The sequence below is a fragment of the Pseudorasbora parva genome, chromosome 5 (genome assembly GCF_024679245.1).
Source record: "Pseudorasbora parva isolate DD20220531a chromosome 5, ASM2467924v1, whole genome shotgun sequence".
Lineage (NCBI taxonomy): Eukaryota > Metazoa > Chordata > Actinopteri > Cypriniformes > Gobionidae > Pseudorasbora > Pseudorasbora parva.
The window spans coordinates 17,657,243-17,681,003 of record NC_090176.1 but is presented as its reverse complement, the minus strand read 5'-3'; the positions used below and the strand labels follow the sequence as shown (position 1 = coordinate 17,681,003).

The window sequence follows — 23,761 nt, the reverse complement described above, 5'->3', positions numbered from 1 at the left end:
TCTGAGATGTCACCATTATGTTTAGTTTAGTTTATGGGTCACATGTTTCTTTGTTCTTACTCCCACCACTCATTTGTCTCCATAGTTAGTAGTTCCTCCAGAGTGTCTGGGCAACACTGCACAGTGATGCACTTTATGACAATAACGTCAATTAATTGGTAAGTATTTCTTATTTGTCATAGTTAGCGGATTTGAACTAATGAGGCTAATCTAATTTAGTAAGTTAGACGAACACAGATATCATGAACACTGTAAAACATGAGAAAGTTAAATTAACTTACTTCTTGTCTTCAACTTCAATTGGCATGATAAGTTTTAGAAATTTAACTCAAGTGTATGCGTTTTTTTAAAATTCAATATTTTTTTTCTTTAAATGTGTAATTATGAATGAATAACGTTGCGATTTAATTTGCGTAAGCACCATATTGACTGTGCTCCGCGAATTTAAGGACACCACAGGGTTTCCCTCACCAGTTCACTGTTTAAGATGCTAAAATAATTTAATATCTCGCTTTGGTTCACAGCTTGTCTAAGTTAAGCTGACTCATGTTTTTAAGGCAGCAGGTGAACTTCATTTCTAAATTTTAACGGACTTGAAATGTTTTACAGTGAATCAGTATACGAATCTCAACAATGGTGACATACTTAATGCTGCAATTCATGCTGGGAGCCACAAGTTTACTATGGTGGTTTAGTAGGGTTGGAGATAAACTCTGCAGGACATCAGCTCTCTGAAAGAACTTGCCTACCCCTGATTTAGAGGTACAAACATGTACCCTAAAGGGTAAGACGGCAACTTTGAAAAGAAGCCTTACCTCAATGCACAGACAGCTGGGCTCTCCTTTCTCGTTCACGGCACACTCTCTTCCAGCGCCGCAGAACACATTCGCACACACCTTTGATTTACTCTGAGCCTCCTGCTGACAAAACACACAGAAATAAACAACATTAATAAAACAGACACACAGCTGCAAAAATTTGAATTAGGTACTGTCCCCACGCTATTAGTAAACTTCTTTAAAACTAAAAATAAAGTATACTTTCAGTCGACTTTTATAAGTACTTCTCAGAAATTGACTTTATGTACATCTCGGAAACATACTTAAAATTGCAGTTAAGTTTACTTGACTGAAGTCTAAGTATATTTGGACTATACCTGTACTCAATCTATTGATAAAGATAGTGCATACTTAAAAGTATAATGAAGTATTTTAACAATACTTGGCTTGTAGTTGTGTTTACTCTTGAAATTGGGGAGCCTATTACATTCACATAATATCATAAACTTTATAAACATTGTTTAAAAAATATTGAATTATGAAGAAAACAGATATGTTCCAAATTCGGAGTATGATCATTTTTGTGTTGGCTAGTGTAGGGTTTATGGAAATTTACTTCTAAACTACTTAAAGTGCAGTTTTTCCAAATATAAAAATGAATGCATAAATAGTAGTATACCTAGAGTGCCAAATCAATATATAGAAAGTAAAAGTAAAAACTTACAATTATATTTACAGTACAAAACTACTAAACTAGCAGTTAAAGGTGCCCTATGCAACTTTTCGTCCATTCTAAACGGCTCGCGAGTACCGGGACTTTTATTATGACAGGATGGGACACAGTCGCCGGGTGCGCACACTTCCGCTTTTTCCGGTGTAGGTAAAACAGCTGTTTTTATCATATCAGATACATTTAAGGGGCCAAGGGCTTCGGCCATCCGTCCACTCTCTTCCCTGAACTGAAATGAAGTAGTGGGCTTTACTTTCCACACGATTGACATCAGGTTCAAGTGCGCCAGGTTGGCTGGTGCTTTTGTTGCCCGCATACCGCCTCCCATGGCCGAGACTGGTATTACAACACCTGTCGGGCAGGGGCTAGTAATGCTACTGCTAATTAAGATTGATATCTCTGCAGCACTAAAACTTGACATTTTTTAATCACATTATCACCCTTATTTCTTCTCATTCTTTTGATGTGTGTAGGTCATTTTTGGGATTTTTACCTCAATTTTTACACATGGCACCTTTAACAGAGAGTATACTTCAAAGTGTACTTCCGTAAACTAAAAAATGTGCTTTTAGTTTAAAAAAAAAAAGTATTTGACTATAGTACACCTATAATTTTACTTGTAGTATAGTTGCAGTACAAATGAAAATATGTAGTTGTAAAATAGTTGTGTACACAAAGTTTACTATTGTTACACATAAAATATACATAAAAGTATACTTTTATACACTAAAAAGTGAGCCAATTTAGTCCCAAGTAATATTGAAATAGGCCTAGTACACTAAGTATACTACAGGGACACTGCAATTAATATAATTACTACATAAACTATACTTAAAATAATGCTTAAGTATACTTAATAAAATTAACTTAAAGTATTCTTATTTTTTGTAAGTGTGGACAGAAACAAGATAAGTTTGTGCACATACAGACTCTCACCACCAGAGGGCGGCTAAAAACGCATTGCTGCAAAAGCATATTTAGTATTTTTAAATGTCAGATTATGGAATTATTCAGTAGACATTTAATCATCTACAAACACACAAATATAGCGTAACGTTCACTTCTCAAGACTGTAAAGGATGTTTTGTGGTTTGACATCTCTATTCTAAAAAAGGTCATTAAACCAGGACAGCACTTAAAACCTCTCGAAACAGAAACTAGAACTGGCTACAGGATCACAAATGCACTTTTACCACAAACATGGACGAACACACTTATATTTGCTCTTTCCTCCGGGGACAGAAGATTGATAACTATATCTAAAAATGACCGGACTCTCTCCACTCTAAACACTCAGGAGAGCCCCCTGCCACCAGTTACCCTGACAACTAAAGCTTCTCCTTGAAAACTAGGACAACTACAGATCTGGAACAGTAACCTTTCAGGCTATAATGTGTGTCCCACAATGCATTAAAGTATAACAATGGTTGTATCCAGTATAGACAGGGTGTTAGTAAGCATAAATCAATCGTTCTGTATTGCCTACCACGCTTACTATATATATACATATGTGTTTTAATCGTTTTATAACACTTTTATATGCCTTTAAATGAATAAATACATTTTAATGAAAATAATAGCCTTGTGAAACAAAACTTATTGGTATAGAGACTTATTGATTTATCAAGCTCAATAAGTTCAATAAGTTCAAGCTACAGTTGTCGTTTATTAAACATTTTCATATACCTCTGAATACATTTTTACAAATATACTTGTCAATTTTATAAATATATGTGTCAACAACACAAACTGAGACTCTGGCCTGCTCAGTTGGGGACACTAAAATTATGATCTAAGTTATTCAACTAAATAAACCAATAAAATTAAATAATTAGGTCTTATTTAATTCTGCCAACATTGTCGCTATATGATAAATTAAAATAAGCTGATAACATCACTGTTTTCTCCAGGGCGACCGTATAGCCGAATCAAATTTTGCAGCAATATTGTCCTGTTTAACACTGTGAAGCTGCTTTGAATCAAGAATCGTCATTGTAAAAGTGTTATAGAAATAAAGTTGATTGATTGATTGATACATACATTCACACATTCAAATATTTCATACATATATACATGTATGCATGTATTCAAATATACATACTCAGTACACACACAAACACTTTTATTTTGGACATTTATCTGACACCCCTAATACATTATTAAGTCAAGTCACCTTTATAGCACTTTTTACAATGGCGAATGTTTCAAAGCAGCTTCACAGTGTTAACTGGAAAATAATGCAACAGAAAATGATTTAACTGTACAGCCGCTCTGGAGAAAACCTGACTGTGTGTGTGTGTGTGTGTGTGTGTGTGGGTGGGTGTGTAACCTATTTGAATATATAAGCACACGCACAAATACATATACGTGCTCCAAACATCTGAAACATCCTCCCCCACATGAGGGAGGATGTTTCAGCCGGGACTTTTTACTGTACCGAGTGCTATTCCGCCATACATTAGAGTTCTCCTTTTTAATCCGCTTATAAAAGCGCCACGTTTTATTTTGTGTCACCATACTTGATCGTTCAACTATTCGTGTAACTGTATTTAAATAGGGAAAACGTGGAGGTGTTTGGCTGCTTCTAACTTGATCTCTGTTTGGTTCCATAGTGAATGAACTGGGCTTAGCGGGCTAAACTGCTATCAGATCGTCACCGCGCGTCAGAGAGATTAAATGCACACAGTGAGACGAGAGAGGGATGTATCAACTCATTTTAGTTAAGGGAAAATCATCATTATCCAAAAAACATCACTGAATAGCAATAACTCATGGTCTTTAAAAGTGCGTTACTCTTTTCTACCAGCAGATGGAGCACTGATATCAGGTGTGTGACTATAGATGGGCCGTTCACACAGGATGCGTTCTTTCCTTTAAAACCAGCTAGTCACAATGAAATGACTTCAGTGTGTTTCTAAAATGTTTATCCCGAACATTCTGTATGAAAAAGTTCAAGTGCATGTTTATAAATAGACAGATGGTCTTCATTATTAGACAGTGCTGGGGTTTTTACATTGTTCTTTTTTTTGTCATTGCACTCATTTGTCCTACTGAACTTTCTCTCTGTTCGATTTATGTGTGAGGTCAGTCAGATTCTGCCTCACGTCTGAAAGATTCAGACCAACTCCCTAACTCTTCCTTTTTTCTTTGCGTCCCTGTGCTATACAGGACCCCAGACTCCAAAGTCATGTGAATATAGAGCTAGCCAATCACGTGCTGCCAAGTTGTGCCTGGAGTAACGGTTAAGGAGTTTCCTGAAATACCCCTCCTGCTTTCCAAAACCTCCCTAGCGTCCAACCATAATCAAACTCAGCCTGTGTGTGTGTGCGCGCGCGCATGTGTGTTCAAGAAGGGTGTCGTCACATCTGAAATCTTGCCTGTTCTTTCCTTTCCCATGAACCATGATTGCTGGTTCCACCCAGGACTTACTCTAATACACACACACACACACACACACACACACACACACACACACACACACACACACACACACACACACACACACACACACACACACACACACAGATGGAGCGACCCTTCCCCCCTTCAGGCTCACGTGTGAGTCATACAATGTAAGCAAACTTTCCAGAGGAGATTTTCTATCCCCAGGCCTGAATTCTTTGAGGAATTTGGTCAGCGCTGTTCAAAACAGATCAACGATCGTGTCTATCCACAATCTGCCCCGTTTGAGGTCATCAGAGGACATGCCGACACAACGCTGCCATATTAAAAGTTTATGGGATATTCATTTGAGAGAGTTTTGTCCTGACAATAGAGGAAGAATCTTCTTAGAACCAGCAGTAACAGAGGTGCATTAAAGGAGAGAACAAAACCAAGTCTCATGCATAAATGAATCTCCTTCTCTACAGGGATGCCGCTGACATTTAAACGGATGAACGTTGTAGCGTACTTTAGCTAAATCAAATCAAAAAGCAGATATGTTTCCATGACAACCAGGCAGGAGGGCTTGAAGAGAGCAATATAATTTACTGTAGGAGAGAGATGGGATACAAGATGCCTGCAGCTGAACTATGACCTCCAAAATTTCATTGCACACTTGATCTCAACGATCGTGTTGTTATCCATTATGATCTCTCTCTCTCTCTCTCTCTCTCTCTCTCTCTCTCTCTCTCTCTCTCTCTCTCTCTCTCTCTCTCTCTCTCTCTCTCTCTCTCTTTTATTGACAGTATTAATGTTTTAAAATTGTTGAACAAATACACTTACTTATACTTATTAACTTTATAAATACCTATAATCAGAACAGAAAACTCTGTATGAAAATAATAAATACAAATCCCGTGTTTTTGTTTTGCTCTCAAATAAATGTAAGAGAAATGGTGTAAGATAATAAGATTTGTTTTCAGAGAATATTTTACATATTTTTTTAAGCAAGGATACATTAAATGAATAAAAGAATGTTATAAAAGAGGTTTCTTTTTCAAATAAATGCTTTTCTTTTGAACTTTCTATTCATCAAAGAATGCTGATAAACATTCATTGGTTTCCACATATTAAAGTGTCCCAGTTATGCGATTTCAAAGGTTCCTGATTTAGTTTTGGAGGTCTTCTACAATAGTTTTACATTAAAACATTTTCATTTTCTCATAACACACGTTGCACATCACCTTGTTTCTCAAAAAGTTGGAAAATGGTTAGTTGTGGCAAAGATTCAGTGTTTCTAAAAAACTACTTTCTGCAAAACTTCTCTGCTCTGATTGGTCAGATGACCCAGTCTGTTGTGATTGGTCTGCTCTGCTCTGATTGGTCAGATGGCCCAGTCTGTTGTGATTGGTTTGCTCTGCTCTGATTGGTCAGATGACCCAGTCTGTTGTGATTGGTTTGCTCTGCTCTGATTGGTCAGATGACCCAGTCTGTTGTGATTGGTCTGCTCTGCTCTAATTGGTCAGATGGCCCAGTCTGTTGCGATTAGTCTTCTCTGCTCTGATTGGTCAGATGACCCAGTCTGTTGCAATTGGTCTGCTCTGCTCTGATTGGTCAGATGACCCAGTCTGTTGCGATTAGTCTTCTCTGCTCTGGTTGGTCAGATGACCCAGTCTGTTGCAATTGGTCTGCTCTGCTCTGATTGGTCAGATGGCCCAGTCTGTTCCGATTAGTCTTCTCTGCTCTGATTGGTCAGATGACCCAGTCTGTTGCAATTGGTCTACTCTGCTCTGATTGGTCAGATGTCTGTTGTGATTGGTCTACTCTAATTTGATTAGTCAGATGACCCAGTCTGTTGTGATTTGTCTGCTATGCTCCGATTGGTCAGATGACCCAGTCTGTTGTGATTGGTCTACTTTGCTCTGATTGGTCAGACGGCCCAATCCTATGTGCTTGGTTTACTCTGCTCTGATTGCTCAGATGGGCAAGTCTGTTGTGATTGGTCTACCTAGACTGGGTAAACCTAGCCTGATCTGCCAGCGATTTTACCCTGCAACTCACTCTGCACTATTGGCGGGTTTAACACGAGTACAGATAGAGAAGGATGGATCGATGTCTGTTGATTACGCATATTGTGGTCTGATTTTGTTTTTGTCGTGCACTTTGATATTTAAAACTTTGCAGACCTATAACATTCACAAACAGCAATATAAAACACAGTTAATATTAGAAAAAAAGCATAATAGGGGCACTTTAAAGGGTTAGTTCACCTTCACCCAAAAATGAAAATTCTGTCATTAATTACTCACTTACCCTAATGTTGTTCAGCACCCATAAGACCCGTTAATCTTCAGAACACAAATGAAGATATTTTTGTTGAAATCCGATGGCTCAGAAAGGCCTCCATTGACACCAATGTCATTTCCTCTCTCAAGACCCATAAAGGCACTAAAGATATTGTTACAAAGCCCATCACATTACAGTGGCTCTACAATAATTTTATGAAGCGACGAGAATAATTTTTGTGCGCAAAAAAACATGATTTTCTGGAGTGATGGGCCGATTTCAAAGCAACGTTTTATGCAAAAACCGTTATGAATCAGCTTATCGGTTCATGATTTGGATTGCGTGTCAATCTGTCAAACTGCTGAAATCACATGACATTGGCGATCCGAATCATGAATCGATACCCTGATTCATAACGGTTTGAAACTTGTTTTAAAATCAGACCATCACTACATAAGTTAGGGCTGTCAATCTTCCTCCATTATCCCATTCGAATTTCATTCATTAGTTGTTTTTAAATATTCAAATTATATTAGAATATTAAATGCTCAAATTTGACTATGTATTAAAGATGCAAATATTTACTATGTATCTATCTAGGTAGTCTATTTAAGTTTAAACATATTTGACAACGTATTACTTACACAAAAAAAAAAGTAAATCGACTAATGGCCAAGACCGCAGACCTCACTCTCTCTCGCCCTCAGCTCGCGCTCTCTGATAACGGTTTAAATGAACAAACTTTTGAGTGCTGCTGATCAAGAGTTTTGTGCAAGCAATTTAAGCTCTTGTCCCAAATATAGCAGGCTTCATCAGTGATTGAAACAAATATTATTAATATTAATTGAAGTTTTACAGCATATTGAACGCTCGCTCCGAGCGAGCTCTGCTGTGGTAAACATGGAACTTTTCCTTGAAATGAAATGGTAAATAATCAAACCAGTGGAAGCAGTGCATTTATCCTTTATTCATTCAATATCTATTCAGTCAGTACAGTAGCCTTCACTTTAGTAATGTTTCTGTTTAACGTTAAATAAAATGAGGCATGGTAATATGCTAACTGTATCTTACATACAACTTTATCTTGTGGCTCAACAATTTCACCTTCGAAATTACTATTTTAAAAACTATTCGAATATATATTTGAATTTAGAATATTCGTTGACAGCCCTCTTGAGAGAGGAAATGACATTGGTGTCAATGAAGGCCTTTCTGAGCCATCGGATTTCAACAAAAACATCTTCATTTGTGTTCCGAAGATGAACGGAGGTCTTACGGTTGTTGAACAATATTAGGGTGAGTAATTAACGACAGAATTTAAATTTTTAGGGGAACTAACCCTTGAAGCAACACAACTTTTTTCAGCATAGATAATATGAATGTTTTGTGAACAGGCAAATCAGCATATTTAAAATGTAAAAGTTAATTAGGGGCCAAGCACCGAAGGTGCGGAGGCACCTATTGAAACCGTTAGCGTTCTTATTATTAGGGGCCAAGCACCGAAGGTGCGGAGGCACCTATTGAAATCGTTAGTGTTCCTATTATTAGGGGCCAAGCACCGAAGGTGCGGAGGCACCTATTGAAATCGTTAGTGTTCCTATTATTAGGGGCCAAGCACCGAAGGTGCGGAGGCACCTATTGAAATTGTTAGTGTTCCTATTATTAGGGGCCAAGCACCGAAGGTGCGGAGGCACCTATTGAAATTGTTAGTGTTCCTATTATTATTATTAGGGGCCAAGCACCGAAGGTGCGGAGGCACCTATTGAAATCGTTAGTGTTCCTATTATTATTATTCTGCTTCTTCTTCTTCTTCTTCTTCCGCCATAGGAGTCTCTGGCAGCCCATAGAACCGTATGGTAAAAAGTTGTGAAATTTGGCACACTCATAGAGGCCAGTCTGAGCTGTCACTATAGCAAATTTGGTGCCTCTAACTCAATCCCTCTAGCGCCACCACCTGTCCAAAGTTTCACTCATATTTATGCTTATACCTTTTGACCCCTAAGGGCTAGAAACAAAATTCTTTTTTCATCGGATTCCTTGGCTCAAGCCGATTCGATTTCACCCTATGATGTCATTTTCCGGTATGCAAATTTTCCCGCCATTTTGAATTTTCTGAAAAACCTACTTTTTCGAACTCCTCCTAGGCCGTTGCTCCGATTTTCACGAAAATTGAAACAGATCATCTTCAGAGCATGTTGACAAAAAGTTATGGAATTCAAGTTGATTCGTCCAATCGTTTTCAATAAACGCACAAACAAATTTTACGTGGAGGTTGCAAAAACACACTAAAGGCTATATCTCCGCAACGCTTTATCGTATTCAAACCAACCTTGGTACATGTCATCACAAGCATGACTTGAAGCAACATGCAGCGTTTCGGCGCAGCGCCACCTACCTGTCCGGAGATACGAAAAATGCCTATTTTGGCTTATAACTTCTGAACCGTTTATCCAAAAATCATAAAATTGGTCTCATTAGATTCAGGGCGTCATGCCGAGTCGACTGATATCCAATTTTACCATGTCGGCCATTTTGGATGTCGGCCATTTTGAATTATGTGCAAAAATGCTGTATTTTATGAACGCATGAACAGATTGTTATGAAACTTGGTATGGGTCATCACCACGATGCCCTGAAGTAGCCTGAGAAGTTTCGAAACAGCGCCACCTAGTGGAGAATTTTTTTTTTCAAACGCTTATAACTTTGGGTGTGGTTGACATATTTTGATGGGAGTGTGTTTTTTGGTCTCCTGAATCCTTGCCGACTCCAACGATACCAGACTTGCCAGGTTTCGGCATATGGTTTGCGCAGAGTTGTAATTTAGTGCTTAAAAAACATTTGCTGATATCTTCGAAACCGCTAGTCCGATCGAGACGAAACCAGCCTCAGAAGTTCGGAAACATAGGTCGATAGCTATACGCTAATGCCCAAATCTCAAAATATTGATAGTAAGGGGTAGTAAAATCCAATCAAAGTCAGGTGTCAGTCATTTTTTACGTGTTTTTTCATATAAATGTCTATAACTCCAAAACAAAATGAAATATTTTCACCAAACTTGACACACATATGTATGGGCTCACTACGAGGACACATAAAAAAATTGGTGGGATTGTGCCTCTTGGTGGCGCTATAATAAAACAAAACATGAAATTCCCATTGACTTCAATGCAGTATTACGGTTTAAAATGCTAATGCTATAATTTAAGAATGCACTAGTGTATCATTACAAAACTCGGTATGTGTCTTCCGCTCTATGTCCCGAAGATATTCAAAAAGTTTCGGGGCAGCGCCACCTTGTGGTCAAAAGTTGTAATAAAATGTACAAAAATGCTAATAACTTTTGATTAAATTAGCCTATTGTAATGAGACTGGTCATAATACATTCATTGGCTCATGCCGAGAAGATAGATACCAATTTTGCCATATTTTGCAAACATATCTGTGCTCCATCTTGTTATTTGTTAAAAATCTACTTTTTCAAACTCATCCTAGACCGTTTGTCCGATTTTCACCAAAATTGATCCGTATCGTCTTCAGACCATGCTGACAAATACTTATGGATTTCGGATTGATAGACAAAACAGTTTTCATATACCACTGCAACAGAGTTGAGCCATGATGCAAAAATTACTCTTGAGGCTGTATCTCTGCAATGCTTTGACATATTGACACCAAACTTTGCATGTGTCATTGTCATCTCAATCTGACTAAACCACATCAGTTTCGTAACAGTGACACCTATTGGTCGAAAGTGATAAACCATTAAACCATTATTATTGACTGTATTTAAAATTTGACTGCTATTTTGCCTAAAATCAACTTAATAGGTCCTTAATGGCTCATTGTTGCAGTTGGCTTGAGACTTCCAGCCATGCTGGCATGTCTTGTCTTCTTCTTTGCGCTTGGCCCCGATAATGGCTGCTTGCAGCTATATTTCTGCTTCTTCTTCTTCTTCTTCTTCTTCTTCTTCTTCCGCCATAGGAGTCTCTGGCAGCCCATAGAACCGTATGGTAAAAAGTTGTGAAATTTGGCACACTCATAGAGGCCAGTCTGAGCTGTCACTATAGCAAATTTGGTGCCTCTAACTCAATCCCTCTAGCGCCACCACCTGTCCAAAGTTTCACTCATATTTATGCTTATAACTTTTGACCCCTAAGGGCTAGAAACAAAATTCTTTTTTCATCGGATTCCTTGGCTCAAGCCGATTCGATTTCACCCTATGATGTCATTTTCCGGTATGCAAATTTTCCCGCCATTTTGAATTTTCTGAAAAACCTACTTTTTCGAACTCCTCCTAGGCCGTTGCTCCGATTTTCACGAAAATTGAAACAGATCATCTTCAGAGCATGTTGACAAAAAGTTATGGAATTCAAGTTGATTCGTCCAATCGTTTTCAATAAACGCACAAACAAATTTTACGTGGAGGTTGCAAAAACACACTAAAGGCTATATCTCCGCAACGCTTTATCGTATTCAAACCAACCTTGGTACATGTCATCACAAGCATGACTTGAAGCAACATGCAGCGTTTCGACGCAGCGCCACCTACCTGTCCGGAGATACGAAAAATGCCTATTTTGGCTTATAACTTCTGAACCGTTTATCCAAAAATCATAAAATTGGTCTCATTAGATTCAGGGCGTCATGCCGAGTCGACTGATATCCCATTTTACCATGTCGGCCATTTTGGATGTCAGCCATTTTGAATTATGTGCAAAAATGCTGTATTTTATGAACGCATGAACAGATTGTTATGAAACTTGGTATGGGTCATCACCACGATGCCCTGAAGTAGCCTGAGAAGTTTCGAAACAGCGCCACCTAGTGGAGAATTTTTTTTTTCAAACGCTTATAACTTTGGGTGTGGTTGACATATTTTGATGGGAGTGTGTTTTTTGGTCTCCTGAATCCTTGCCGACTCCAACGATACCAGACTTGCCAGGTTTCGGCATATGGTTTGCGCAGAGTTGTAATTTAGTGCTTAAAAAACATTTGCTGATATCTTCGAAACCGCTAGTCCGATCGAGACGAAACCAGCCTCAGAAGTTCGGAAACATAGGTCGATAGCTATACGCTAATGCCCAAATCTCAAAATATTGATAGTAAGGGGTAGTAAAATCCAATCAAAGTCAGGTGTCAGTCATTTTTTACGTGTTTTTTCATATAAATGTCTATAACTCCAAAACAAAATGAAATATTTTCACCAAACTTGACACACATATGTATGGGCTCACTACGAGGACACATAAAAAAATTGGTGGGATTGTGCCTCTTGGTGGCGCTATAATAAAACAAAACATGAAATTCCCATTGACTTCAATGCAGTATTACGGTTTAAAATGCTAATGCTATAATTTAAGAATGCACTAGTGTATCGTTACAAAACTCGGTATGTGTCTTCCGCTCTATGTCCCGAAGATATTCAAAAAGTTTCGGGGCAGCGCCACCTTGTGGTCAAAAGTTGTAATAAAATGTACAAAAATGCTAATAACTTTTGATTAAATTAGCCTATTGTAATGAGACTGGTCATAATACATTCATTGGCTCATGCCGAGAAGATAGATACCAATTTTGCCATATTTTGCAAACATATCTGTGCTCCATCTTGTTATTTGTTAAAAATCTACTTTTTCAAACTCATCCTAGACCGTTTGTCCGATTTTCACCAAAATTGATCCGTATCGTCTTCAGACCATGCTGACAAATACTTATGGATTTCGGATTGATAGACAAAACAGTTTTCATATACCACTGCAACAGAGTTGAGCCATGATGCAAAAATTACTCTTGAGGCTGTATCTCTGCAATGCTTTGACATATTGACACCAAACTTTGCATGTGTCATTGTCATCTCAATCTGACTAAACCACATCAGTTTCGTAACAGTGACACCTATTGGTCGAAAGTGATAAACCATTAAACCATTATTATTGACTGTATTTAAAATTTGACTGCTATTTTGCCTAAAATCAACTTAATAGGTCCTTAATGGCTCATTGTTGCAGTTGGCTTGAGACTTCCAGCCATGCTGGCATGTCTTGTCTTCTTCTCTGCGCTTGGCCCCGATAATGGCTGCTTGCAGCTATATTTATTATTCTGCTTCTTCTTCTTCTTCTTCTTCTTCTTTTTCTTCCGCCATAGGAGTCTCTGGCAGCCCATAGAACCGTATGGTAAAAAGTTGTGAAATTTGGCACACTCATAGAGGCCAGTCTGAGCTGTCACTATAGCAAATTTGGTGCCTCTAACTCAATCCCTCTAGCGCCACCACCTGTCCAAAGTTTCACTCATATTTATGCTTATAACTTTTGACCCCTAAGGGCTAGAAACAAAATTCTTTTTTCATCGGATTCCTTGGCTCAAGCCGATTCGATTTCACCCTATGATGTCATTTTCCGGTATGCAAATTTTCCCGCCATTTTGAATTTTCTGAAAAACCTACTTTTTCGAACTCCTCCTAGGCCGTTGCTCCGATTTTCACGAAAATTGAAACAGATCATCTTCAGAGCATGTTGACAAAAAGTTATGGAATTCAAGTTGATTCGTCCAATCGTTTTCAATAAACGCACAAACAAATTTTACGTGGAGGTTGCAAAAACACACTAAAGGCTATATCTCCGCAACGCTTTATCGTATTCAAACCAACCTTGGTACATGTCATCACAAGCATGACTTGAAGCAACATGCAGCGTTTCGGCGCAGCGCCACCTACCTGTCCGGAGATACGAAAAATGCCTATTTTGGCTTATAACTTCTGAACCGTTTATCCAAAAATCATAAAATTGGTCTCATTAGATTCAGGGCGTCATGCCGAGTCGACTGGTATCCAATTTTACCATGTCGGCCATTTTGGATGTCGGCCATTTTGAATTATGTGCAAAAATGCTGTATTTTATGAACGCATGAACAGATTGTTATGAAACTTGGTATGGGTCATCACCACGATGCCCTGAAGTAGCCTGAGAAGTTTCGAAACAGCGCCACCTAGTGGAGAATTTTTTTTTTCAAACGCTTATAACTTTGGGTGTGGTTGACATATTTTGATGGGAGTGTGTTTTTTGGTCTCCTGAATCCTTGCCGACTCCAACGATACCAGACTTGCCAGGTTTCGGCATATGGTTTGCGCAGAGTTGTAATTTAGTGCTTAAAAAACATTTGCTGATATCTTCGAAACCGCTAGTCCGATCGAGACGAAACCAGCCTCAGAAGTTCGGAAACATAGGTCGATAGCTATACGCTAATGCCCAAATCTCAAAATATTGATAGTAAGGGGTAGTAAAATCCAATCAAAGTCAGGTGTCAGTCATTTTTTACGTGTTTTTTCATATAAATGTCTATAACTCCAAAACAAAATGAAATATTTTCACCAAACTTGACACACATATGTATGGGCTCACTACGAGGACACATAAAAAAATTGGTGGGATTGTGCCTCTTGGTGGCGCTATAATAAAACAAAACATGAAATTCCCATTGACTTCAATGCAGTATTACGGTTTAAAATGCTAATGCTATAATTTAAGAATGCACTAGTGTATCATTACAAAACTCGGTATGTGTCTTCCGCTCTATGTCCCGAAGATATTCAAAAAGTTTCGGGGCAGCGCCACCTTGTGGTCAAAAGTTGTAATAAAATGTACAAAAATGCTAATAACTTTTGATTAAATTAGCCTATTGTAATGAGACTGGTCATAATACATTCATTGGCTCATGCCGAGAAGATAGATACCAATTTTGCCATATTTTGCAAACATATCTGTGCTCCATCTTGTTATTTGTTAAAAATCTACTTTTTCAAACTCATCCTAGACCGTTTGTCCGATTTTCACCAAAATTGATCCGTATCGTCTTCAGACCATGCTGACAAATAGTTATGGATTTCGGATTGATAGACAAAACAGTTTTCATATACCACTGCAACAGAGTTGAGCCATGATGCAAAAATGACTCTTGAGGCTGTATCTCTGCAATGCTTTGACATATTGACACCAAACTTTGCATGTGTCATTGTCATCTCAATCTGACTAAACCACATCAGTTTCGTAACAGTGACACCTATTGGTCGAAAGTGATAAACCATTAAACCATTATTATTGACTGTATTTAAAATTTGACTGCTATTTTGCCTAAAATCAACTTAATAGGTCCTTAATGGCTCATTGTTGCAGTTGGCTTGAGACTTCCAGCCATGCTGGCATGTCTTGTCTTCTTCTTTGCGCTTGGCCCCGATAATGGCTGCTTGTTATTATTATTATTAGGGGCCAAGCACCGAAGGTGCGGAGGCACCTATTGAAATCGTTAGTGTTCCTATTATTAGGGGCCAAGCACCGAAGGTGCGGAGGCACCTATTGAAATTGTTAGTGTTCCTATTATTATTATTCTGCTTCTTCTTCTTCTTCTTCTTCTTCTTTTTCTTCCGCCATAGGAGTCTCTGGCAGCCCATAGAACCGTATGGTAAAAAGTTGTGAAATTTGGCACACTCATAGAGGCCAGTCTGAGCTGTCACTATAGCAAATTTGGTGCCTCTAACTCAATCCCTCTAGCGCCACCACCTGTCCAAAGTTTCACTCATATTTATGCTTATAACTTTTGACCCCTAAGGGCTAGAAACAAAATTCTTTTTTCATCGGATTCCTTGGCTCAAGCCGATTCGATTTCACCCTATGATGTCATTTTCCGGTATGCAAATTTTCCCGCCATTTTGAATTTTCTGAAAAACCTACTTTTTCGAACTCCTCCTAGGCAGTTGCTCCGATTTTCACGAAAATTGAAACAGATCATCTTCAGAGCATGTTGACAAAAAGTTATGGAATTCAAGTTGATTCGTCCAATCGTTTTCAATAAACGCACAAACAAATTTTACGTGGAGGTTGCAAAAACACACTAAAGGCTATATCTCCGCAACGCTTTATCGTATTCAAACCAACCTTGGTACATGTCATCACAAGCATGACTTGAAGCAACATGCAGCGTTTCGGCGCAGCGCCACCTACCTGTCCGGAGATACGAAAAATGCCTATTTTGGCTTATAACTTCTGAACCGTTTATCCAAAAATCATAAAATTGGTCTCATTAGATTCAGGGCGTCATGCCGAGTCGACTGATATCCAATTTTACCATGTCGGCCATTTTGGATGTCGGCCATTTTGAATTATGTGCAAAAATGCTGTATTTTATGAACGCATGAACAGATTGTTATGAAACTTGGTATGGGTCATCACCACGATGCCCTGAAGTAGCCTGAGAAGTTTCGAAACAGCGCCACCTAGTGGAGAATTTTTTTTTCCAAACGCTTATAACTTTGGGTGTGAGTGAAAAATTTTGATGGGAGTAGCTTTTTTGGGCTCCTGAATCCTTGCCGAGTCCAACGATACAAGACATGCCCAGTTTCGGCATATGGTTTGCGCAGCGTTGTAATTTAGCGCTTAAAAAACATTTGCTGATATCTTCGAAACCGCTAGTCCGATCGAGACGAAACCAGCCTCAGAAGTTCGGAAACATAGGTCGATAGCTATACGCTAATGCCCAAATCTCAAAATATTGATAGTAAGGGGTAGTAAAATCCAATCAAAGTCAGGTGTCAGTCATTTTTTACGTGTTTTTTCATATAAATGTCTATAACTCCAAAACAAAATGAAATATTTTCACCAAACTTGACACACATATGTATGGGCTCACTACGAGGACACATAAAAAAATTGGTGGGATTGTGCCTCTTGGTGGCGCTATAATAAAACAAAACATGAAATTCCCATTGACTTCAATGCAGTATTACGGTTTAAAATGCTAATGCTATAATTTAAGAATGCACTAGTGTATCATTACAAAACTCGGTATGTGTCTTCCGCTCTATGTCCCGAAGATATTCAAAAAGTTTCGGGGCAGCGCCACCTTGTGGTCAAAAGTTGTAATAAAATGTACAAAAATGCTAATAACTTTTGATTAAATTAGCCTATTGTAATGAGACTGGTCATAATACATTCATTGGCTCATGCCGAGAAGATAGATACCAATTTTGCCATATTTTGCAAACATATCTGTGCTCCATCTTGTTATTTGTTAAAAATCTACTTTTTCAAACTCATCCTAGACCGTTTGTCCGATTTTCACCAAAATTGATCCGTATCGTCTTCAGACCATGCTGACAAATAGTTATGGATTTCGGATTGATAGACAAAACAGTTTTCATATACCACTGCAACAGAGTTGAGCCATGATGCAAAAATTACTCTTGAGGCTGTATCTCTGCAATGCTTTGACATATTGACACCAAACTTTGCATGTGTCATTGTCATCTCAATCTGACTAAACCACATCAGTTTCGTAACAGTGACACCTATTGGTCGAAAGTGATAAACCATTAAACCATTATTATTGACTGTATTTAAAATTTGACTGCTATTTTGCCTAAAATCAACTTAATAGGTCCTTAATGGCTCATTGTTGCAGTTGGCTTGAGACTTCCAGCCATGCTGGCATGTCTTGTCTTCTTCTTTGCGCTTGGCCCCGATAATGGCTGCTTGCAGCTATATTTAGGGGCCAAGCACCGAAGGTGCGGAGGCACCTATTGAAATCGTTAGTGTTCCTATTATTATTCTGCTTCTTCTTCTTTTTCCGCCATAGGAGTCTCTGGCAGCCCATAGAACCGTATGGTAAAAAGTTGTGAAATTTGGCACACTCATAGAAGCCAGTCTGAGCTGTCACTATAGCAAATTTGGTGCCTCTAACTCAATCCCTCTAGCGCCACCACCTGTCCAAAGTTTCACTCATATTTATGCTTATAACTTTTGACCCCTAAGGGCTAGAAACAAAATTCTTTTTTCATCGGATTCCTTGGCTCAAGCCGATTCGATTTCACCCTATGATGTCATTTTCCGGTATGCAAATTTTCCCGCCATTTTGAATTTTCTGAAAAACCTACTTTTTCGAACTCCTCCTAGGCCGTTGCTCCGATTTTCACGAAAATTGAAACAGATCATCTTCAGAGCATGTTGACAAAAAGTTATGGAATTCAAGTTGATTCGTCCAATCGTTTTCAATAAACGCACAAACAAATTTTACGTGGAGGTTGCAAAAACACACTAAAGGCTATATCTCCGCAACGCTTTATCGTATTCAAACCAACCTTGGTACATGTCATCACAAGCATGACTTGAAGCAACATGCAGCGTTTCGGCGCAGCGCCACCTACCTGTCCGGAGATACGAAAAATGCCTATTTTGGCTTATAACTTCTGAACCGTTTATCCAAAAATCATAAAATTGGTCTCATTAGATTCAGGGCGTCATGCCGAGTCGACTGATATCCAATTTTACCATGTCGGCCATTTTGGATGTCGGCCATTTTGAATTATGTGCAAAAATGCTGTATTTTATGAACGCATGAACAGATTGTTATGAAACTTGGTATGGGTCATCACCACGATGCCCTGAAGTAGCCTGAGAAGTTTCGAAACAGCGCCACCTAGTGGAGAATTTTTTTTTTCAAACGCTTATAACTTTGGGTGTGGTTGACATATTTTGATGGGAGTGTGTTTTTTGGTCTCCTGAATCCTTGCCGACTCCAACGATACCAGACTTGCCAGGTTTCGGCATATGGTTTGCGCAGAGTTGTAATTTAGTGCTTAAAAAACATTTGCTGATATCTTCGAAACCGCTAGTCCGATCGAGACGAAACCAGCCTCAGAAGTTCGGAAACATAGGTCGATAGCTATACGCTAATGCCCAAATCTCAAAATATTGATAGTAAGGGGTAGTAAAATCCAATCAAAGTCAGGTGTCAGTCCTTTTTTACGTGTTTTTTCATATAAATGTCTATAACTCCAAAACAAAATGAGATATTTTCACCAAACTTGACACACATATGTATGGGCTCACTATGAGGACACATAAAAAAATTGGTGGGATTGTGCCTCTTGGTGGCGCTATAATAAAACAAAACATGAAATTCCCATTGACTTCAATGCAGTATTATGGTTTAAAATGCTAATGCTATAATTTAAGAATGCATTAGCGTATCGTTACAAAACTCGGTATGTGTCTTCCGCTCCATGTCCTGAAGATACTCAAAAAGTTTCGGGGTAGCGCCACCTTGTGGTCAAAAGTTGTAATAAAATGTACAAAAATGCTAATAACTTTTGATTAAATTAACCCATTGTAATGAAACTGGTCATAATACAGTCAATGGCTCATGCCGAGAACATGGATACCAATTGTGCCATATTTTGCAAACCTATCTGTCCTCCGTCTTGTTATTTGTTAAAAACCTACTTTTTCAAACTCATCCTAGACCGTTTGTCCGATTTTCACCAAAATTGATCCGTATCGTCTTCAGACCATGCTGACAAATACTTATGGATTTCGGATTGATAGACAAAACAGTTTTCATATACCACTGCAACAGAGTTGAGCCATGATGCAAAAATTACTCTTGAGGCTGTATCTCTGCAATGCTTTGACATATTGACACCAAACTTTGCATGTGTCATTGTCATCTCAATCTGACTAAACCACATCAGTTTCGTAACAGTGACACCTATTGGTCGAAAGTGATAAACCATTAAACCATTATTATTGACTGTATTTAAAATTTGACTGCTATTTTGCCTAAAATCAACTTAATAGGTCCTTAATGGCTCATTGTTGCAGTTGGCTTGAGACTTCCAGCCATGCTGGCATGTCTTGTCTTCTTCTTTGCGCTTGGCCCCGATAATGGCTGCTTGTTATTATTCTGCTTCTTCTTCTTCTTCTTCTTTTTCTTCCGCCATAGGAGTCTCTGGCAGCCCATAGAACCGTATGGTAAAAAGTTGTGAAATTTGGCACACTCATAGAGGCCAGTCTGAGCTGTCACTATAGCAAATTTGGTGCCTCTAACTCAATCCCTCTAGCGCCACCACCTGTCCAAAGTTTCACTCATATTTATGCTTATAACTTTTGACCCCTAAGGGCTAGAAACAAAATTCTTTTTTCATCGGATTCCTTGGCTCAAGCCGATTCGATTTCACCCTATGATGTCATTTTCCGGTATGCAAATTTTCCCGCCATTTTGAATTTTCTGAAAAACCTACTTTTTCGAACTCCTCCTAGGCCGTTGCTCCGATTTTCACGAAAATTGAAACAGATCATCTTCAGAGCATGTTGACAAAAAGTTATGGAATTCAAGTTGATTCGTCCAATCGTTTTCAATAAACGCACAAACAAATTTTACGTGGAGGTTGCAAAAACACACTAAAGGCTATATCTCCGCAACGCTTTATCGTATTCAAACCAACCTTGGTACATGTCATCACAAGCATGACTTGAAGCAACATGCAGCGTTTCGGCGCAGCGCCACCTACCTGTCCGGAGATACGAAAAATGCCTATTTTGGCTTATAACTTCTGAACCGTTTATCCAAAAATCATAAAATTGGTCTCATTAGATTCAGGGCGTCATGCCGAGTCGACTGATATCCAATTTTACCATGTCGGCCATTTTGGATGTCGGCCATTTTGAATTATGTGCAAAAATGCTGTATTTTATGAACGCATGAACAGATTGTTATGAAACTTGGTATGGGTCATCACCACGATGCCCTGAAGTAGCCTGAGAAGTTTCGAAACAGCGCCACCTAGTGGAGAATTTTTTTTTTCAAACGCTTATAACTTTGGGTGTGGTTGACATATTTTGATGGGAGTGTGTTTTTTGGTCTCCTGAATCCTTGCCGACTCCAACGATACCAGACTTGCCAGGTTTCGGCATATGGTTTGCGCAGAGTTGTAATTTAGTGCTTAAAAAACATTTGCTGATATCTTCGAAACCGCTAGTCCGATCGAGACGAAACCAGCCTCAGAAGTTCGGAAACATAGGTCGATAGCTATACGCTAATGCCCAAATCTCAAAATATTGATAGTAAGGGGTAGTAAAATCCAATCAAAGTCAGGTGTCAGTCCTTTTTTACGTGTTTTTTCATATAAATGTCTATAACTCCAAAACAAAATGAGATATTTTCACCAAACTTGACACACATATGTATGGGCTCACTATGAGGACACATAAAAAAATTGGTGGGATTGTGCCTCTTGGTGGCGCTATAATAAAACAAAACATGAAATTCCCATTGACTTCAATGCAGTATTATGGTTTAAAATGCTAATGCTATAATTTAAGAATGCATTAGCGTATCGTTACAAAACTCGGTATGTGTCTTCCGCTCCATGTCCTGAAGATACTCAAAAAGTTTCGGGGTAGCGCCACCTTGTGGTCAAAAGTTGTAATAAAATGTACAGAAATGCGAATAACTTTTGATTAAATTAACCCATTGTAATGAAACTGGTCATAATACAGTCAATGGCTCATGCCGAGAACATGGATACCAATTGTGCCATATTTTGCAAACCTATCTGTCCTCCGTCTTGTTATTTGTTAAAAACCTACTTTTTCAAACTCATCCTAGACCGTTTGTCCGATTTTCACCAAAATTGATCCGTATCGTCTTCAGACCATGCTGACAAATAGTTATGGATTTCGGATTGATAGACAAAACAGTTTTCATATACCACTGCAACAGAGTTGAGCCATGATGCAAAAATTACTCTTGAGGCTGTATCTCTGCAATGCTTTGACATATTGACACCAAACTTTGCATGTGTCATTGTCATCTCAATCTGACTAAACCACATCAGTTTCGTAACAGTGACACCTATTGGTCGAAAGTGATAAACCATTAAACCATTATTATTGACTGTATTTAAAATTTGACTGCTATTTTGCCTAAAATCAACTTAATAGGTCCTTAATGGCTCATTGTTGCAGTTGGCTTGAGACTTCCAGCCATGCTGGCATGTCTTGTCTTCTTCTTTGCGCTTGGCCCCGATAATGGCTGCTTGCAGCTATATTTAGGGGCCAAGCACCGAAGGTGCGGAGGCACCTATTGAAATCGTTAGTGTTCCTATTATTAGGGGCCAAGCACCGAAGGTGCGGAGGCACCTATTGAAATCGTTAGTGTTCCTATTATTATTATTCTGCTTCTTCTTCTTCTTCTTCTTCTTCTTCCGCCATAGGAGTCTCTGGCAGCCCATAGAACCGTATGGTAAAAAGTTGTGAAATTTGGCACACTCATAGAGGCCAGTCTGAGCTGTCACTATAGCAAATTTGGTGCCTCTAACTCAATCCCTCTAGCGCCACCACCTGTCCAAAGTTTCACTCATATTTATGCTTATAACTTTTGACCCCTAAGGGCTAGAAACAAAATTCTTTTTTCATCGGATTCCTTGGCTCAAGCCGATTCGATTTCACCCTATGATGTCATTTTCCGGTATGCAAATTTTCCCGCCATTTTGAATTTTCTGAAAAACCTACTTTTTCGAACTCCTCCTAGGCCGTTGCTCCGATTTTCACGAAAATTGAAACAGATCATCTTCAGAGCATGTTGACAAAAAGTTATGGAATTCAAGTTGATTCGTCCAATCGTTTTCAATAAACGCACAAACAAATTTTACGTGGAGGTTGCAAAAACACACTAAAGGCTATATCTCCGCAACGCTTTATCGTATTCAAACCAACCTTGGTACATGTCATCACAAGCATGACTTGAAGCAACATGCAGCGTTTCGGCGCAGCGCCACCTACCTGTCCGGAGATACGAAAAATGCCTATTTTGGCTTATAACTTCTGAACCGTTTATCCAAAAATCATAAAATTGGTCTCATTAGATTCAGGGCGTCATGCCGAGTCGACTGATATCCAATTTTACCATGTCGGCCATTTTGGATGTCGGCCATTTTGAATTATGTGCAAAAATGCTGTATTTTATGAACGCATGAACGGATTGTTATGAAACTTGGTATGGGTCATCACCACGATGCCCTGAAGTAGCCTGAGAAGTTTCGAAACAGCGCCACCTAGTGGAGAATTTTTTTTTTCAAACGCTTATAACTTTGGGTGTGGTTGACATATTTTGATGGGAGTGTGTTTTTTGGTCTCCTGAATCCTTGCCGACTCCAACGATACCAGACTTGCCAGGTTTCGGCATATGGTTTGCGCAGAGTTGTAATTTAGTGCTTAAAAAACATTTGCTGATATCTTCGAAACCGCTAGTCCGATCGAGACGAAACCAGCCTCAGAAGTTCGGAAACATAGGTCGATAGCTATACGCTAATGCCCAAATCTCAAAATATTGATAGTAAGGGGTAGTAAAATCCAATCAAAGTCAGGTGTCAGTCATTTTTTACGTGTTTTTTCATATAAATGTCTATAACTCCAAAACAAAATGAAATATTTTCACCAAACTTGACACACATATGTATGGGCTCACTACGAGGACACATAAAAAAATTGGTGGGATTGTGCCTCTTGGTGGCGCTATAATAAAACAAAACATGAAATTCCCATTGACTTCAATGCAGTATTACGGTTTAAAATGCTAATGCTATAATTTAAGAATGCACTAGTGTATCGTTACAAAACTCGGTATGTGGGTCAATGACGAATAAGGTTTTCAAGATCATTTTTTATTTTTTTTAAGCAAAATGGTTTTAAAATGCATTTTTATGTCCAAACAAATGTTTGATGTTGCTTCATATTGGTTTTACAGCTTTTTAGGCAGCATT

At 38.7% G+C, this 23,761-nt stretch overlaps 1 protein-coding gene across 2 annotated transcripts in view; it reads right to left on the bottom strand.

Annotated features, from left to right (window-relative positions):
* Positions 1-23,761, bottom strand: part of fstl1b (follistatin-like 1b) — a 150,770-nt gene that overhangs the window by 24,538 nt on the left and 102,471 nt on the right. Inside the window, exon 3 of one of the 2 annotated variants that reach the window (XM_067443394.1) lies at positions 816-920. In XM_067443394.1, coding sequence (XP_067299495.1) covers positions 816-920 — 105 coding nt within the window. The remainder of the gene's footprint in view (positions 1-815; positions 921-23,761) is intronic. The other variant, XM_067443395.1, reaches the window with a different exon arrangement.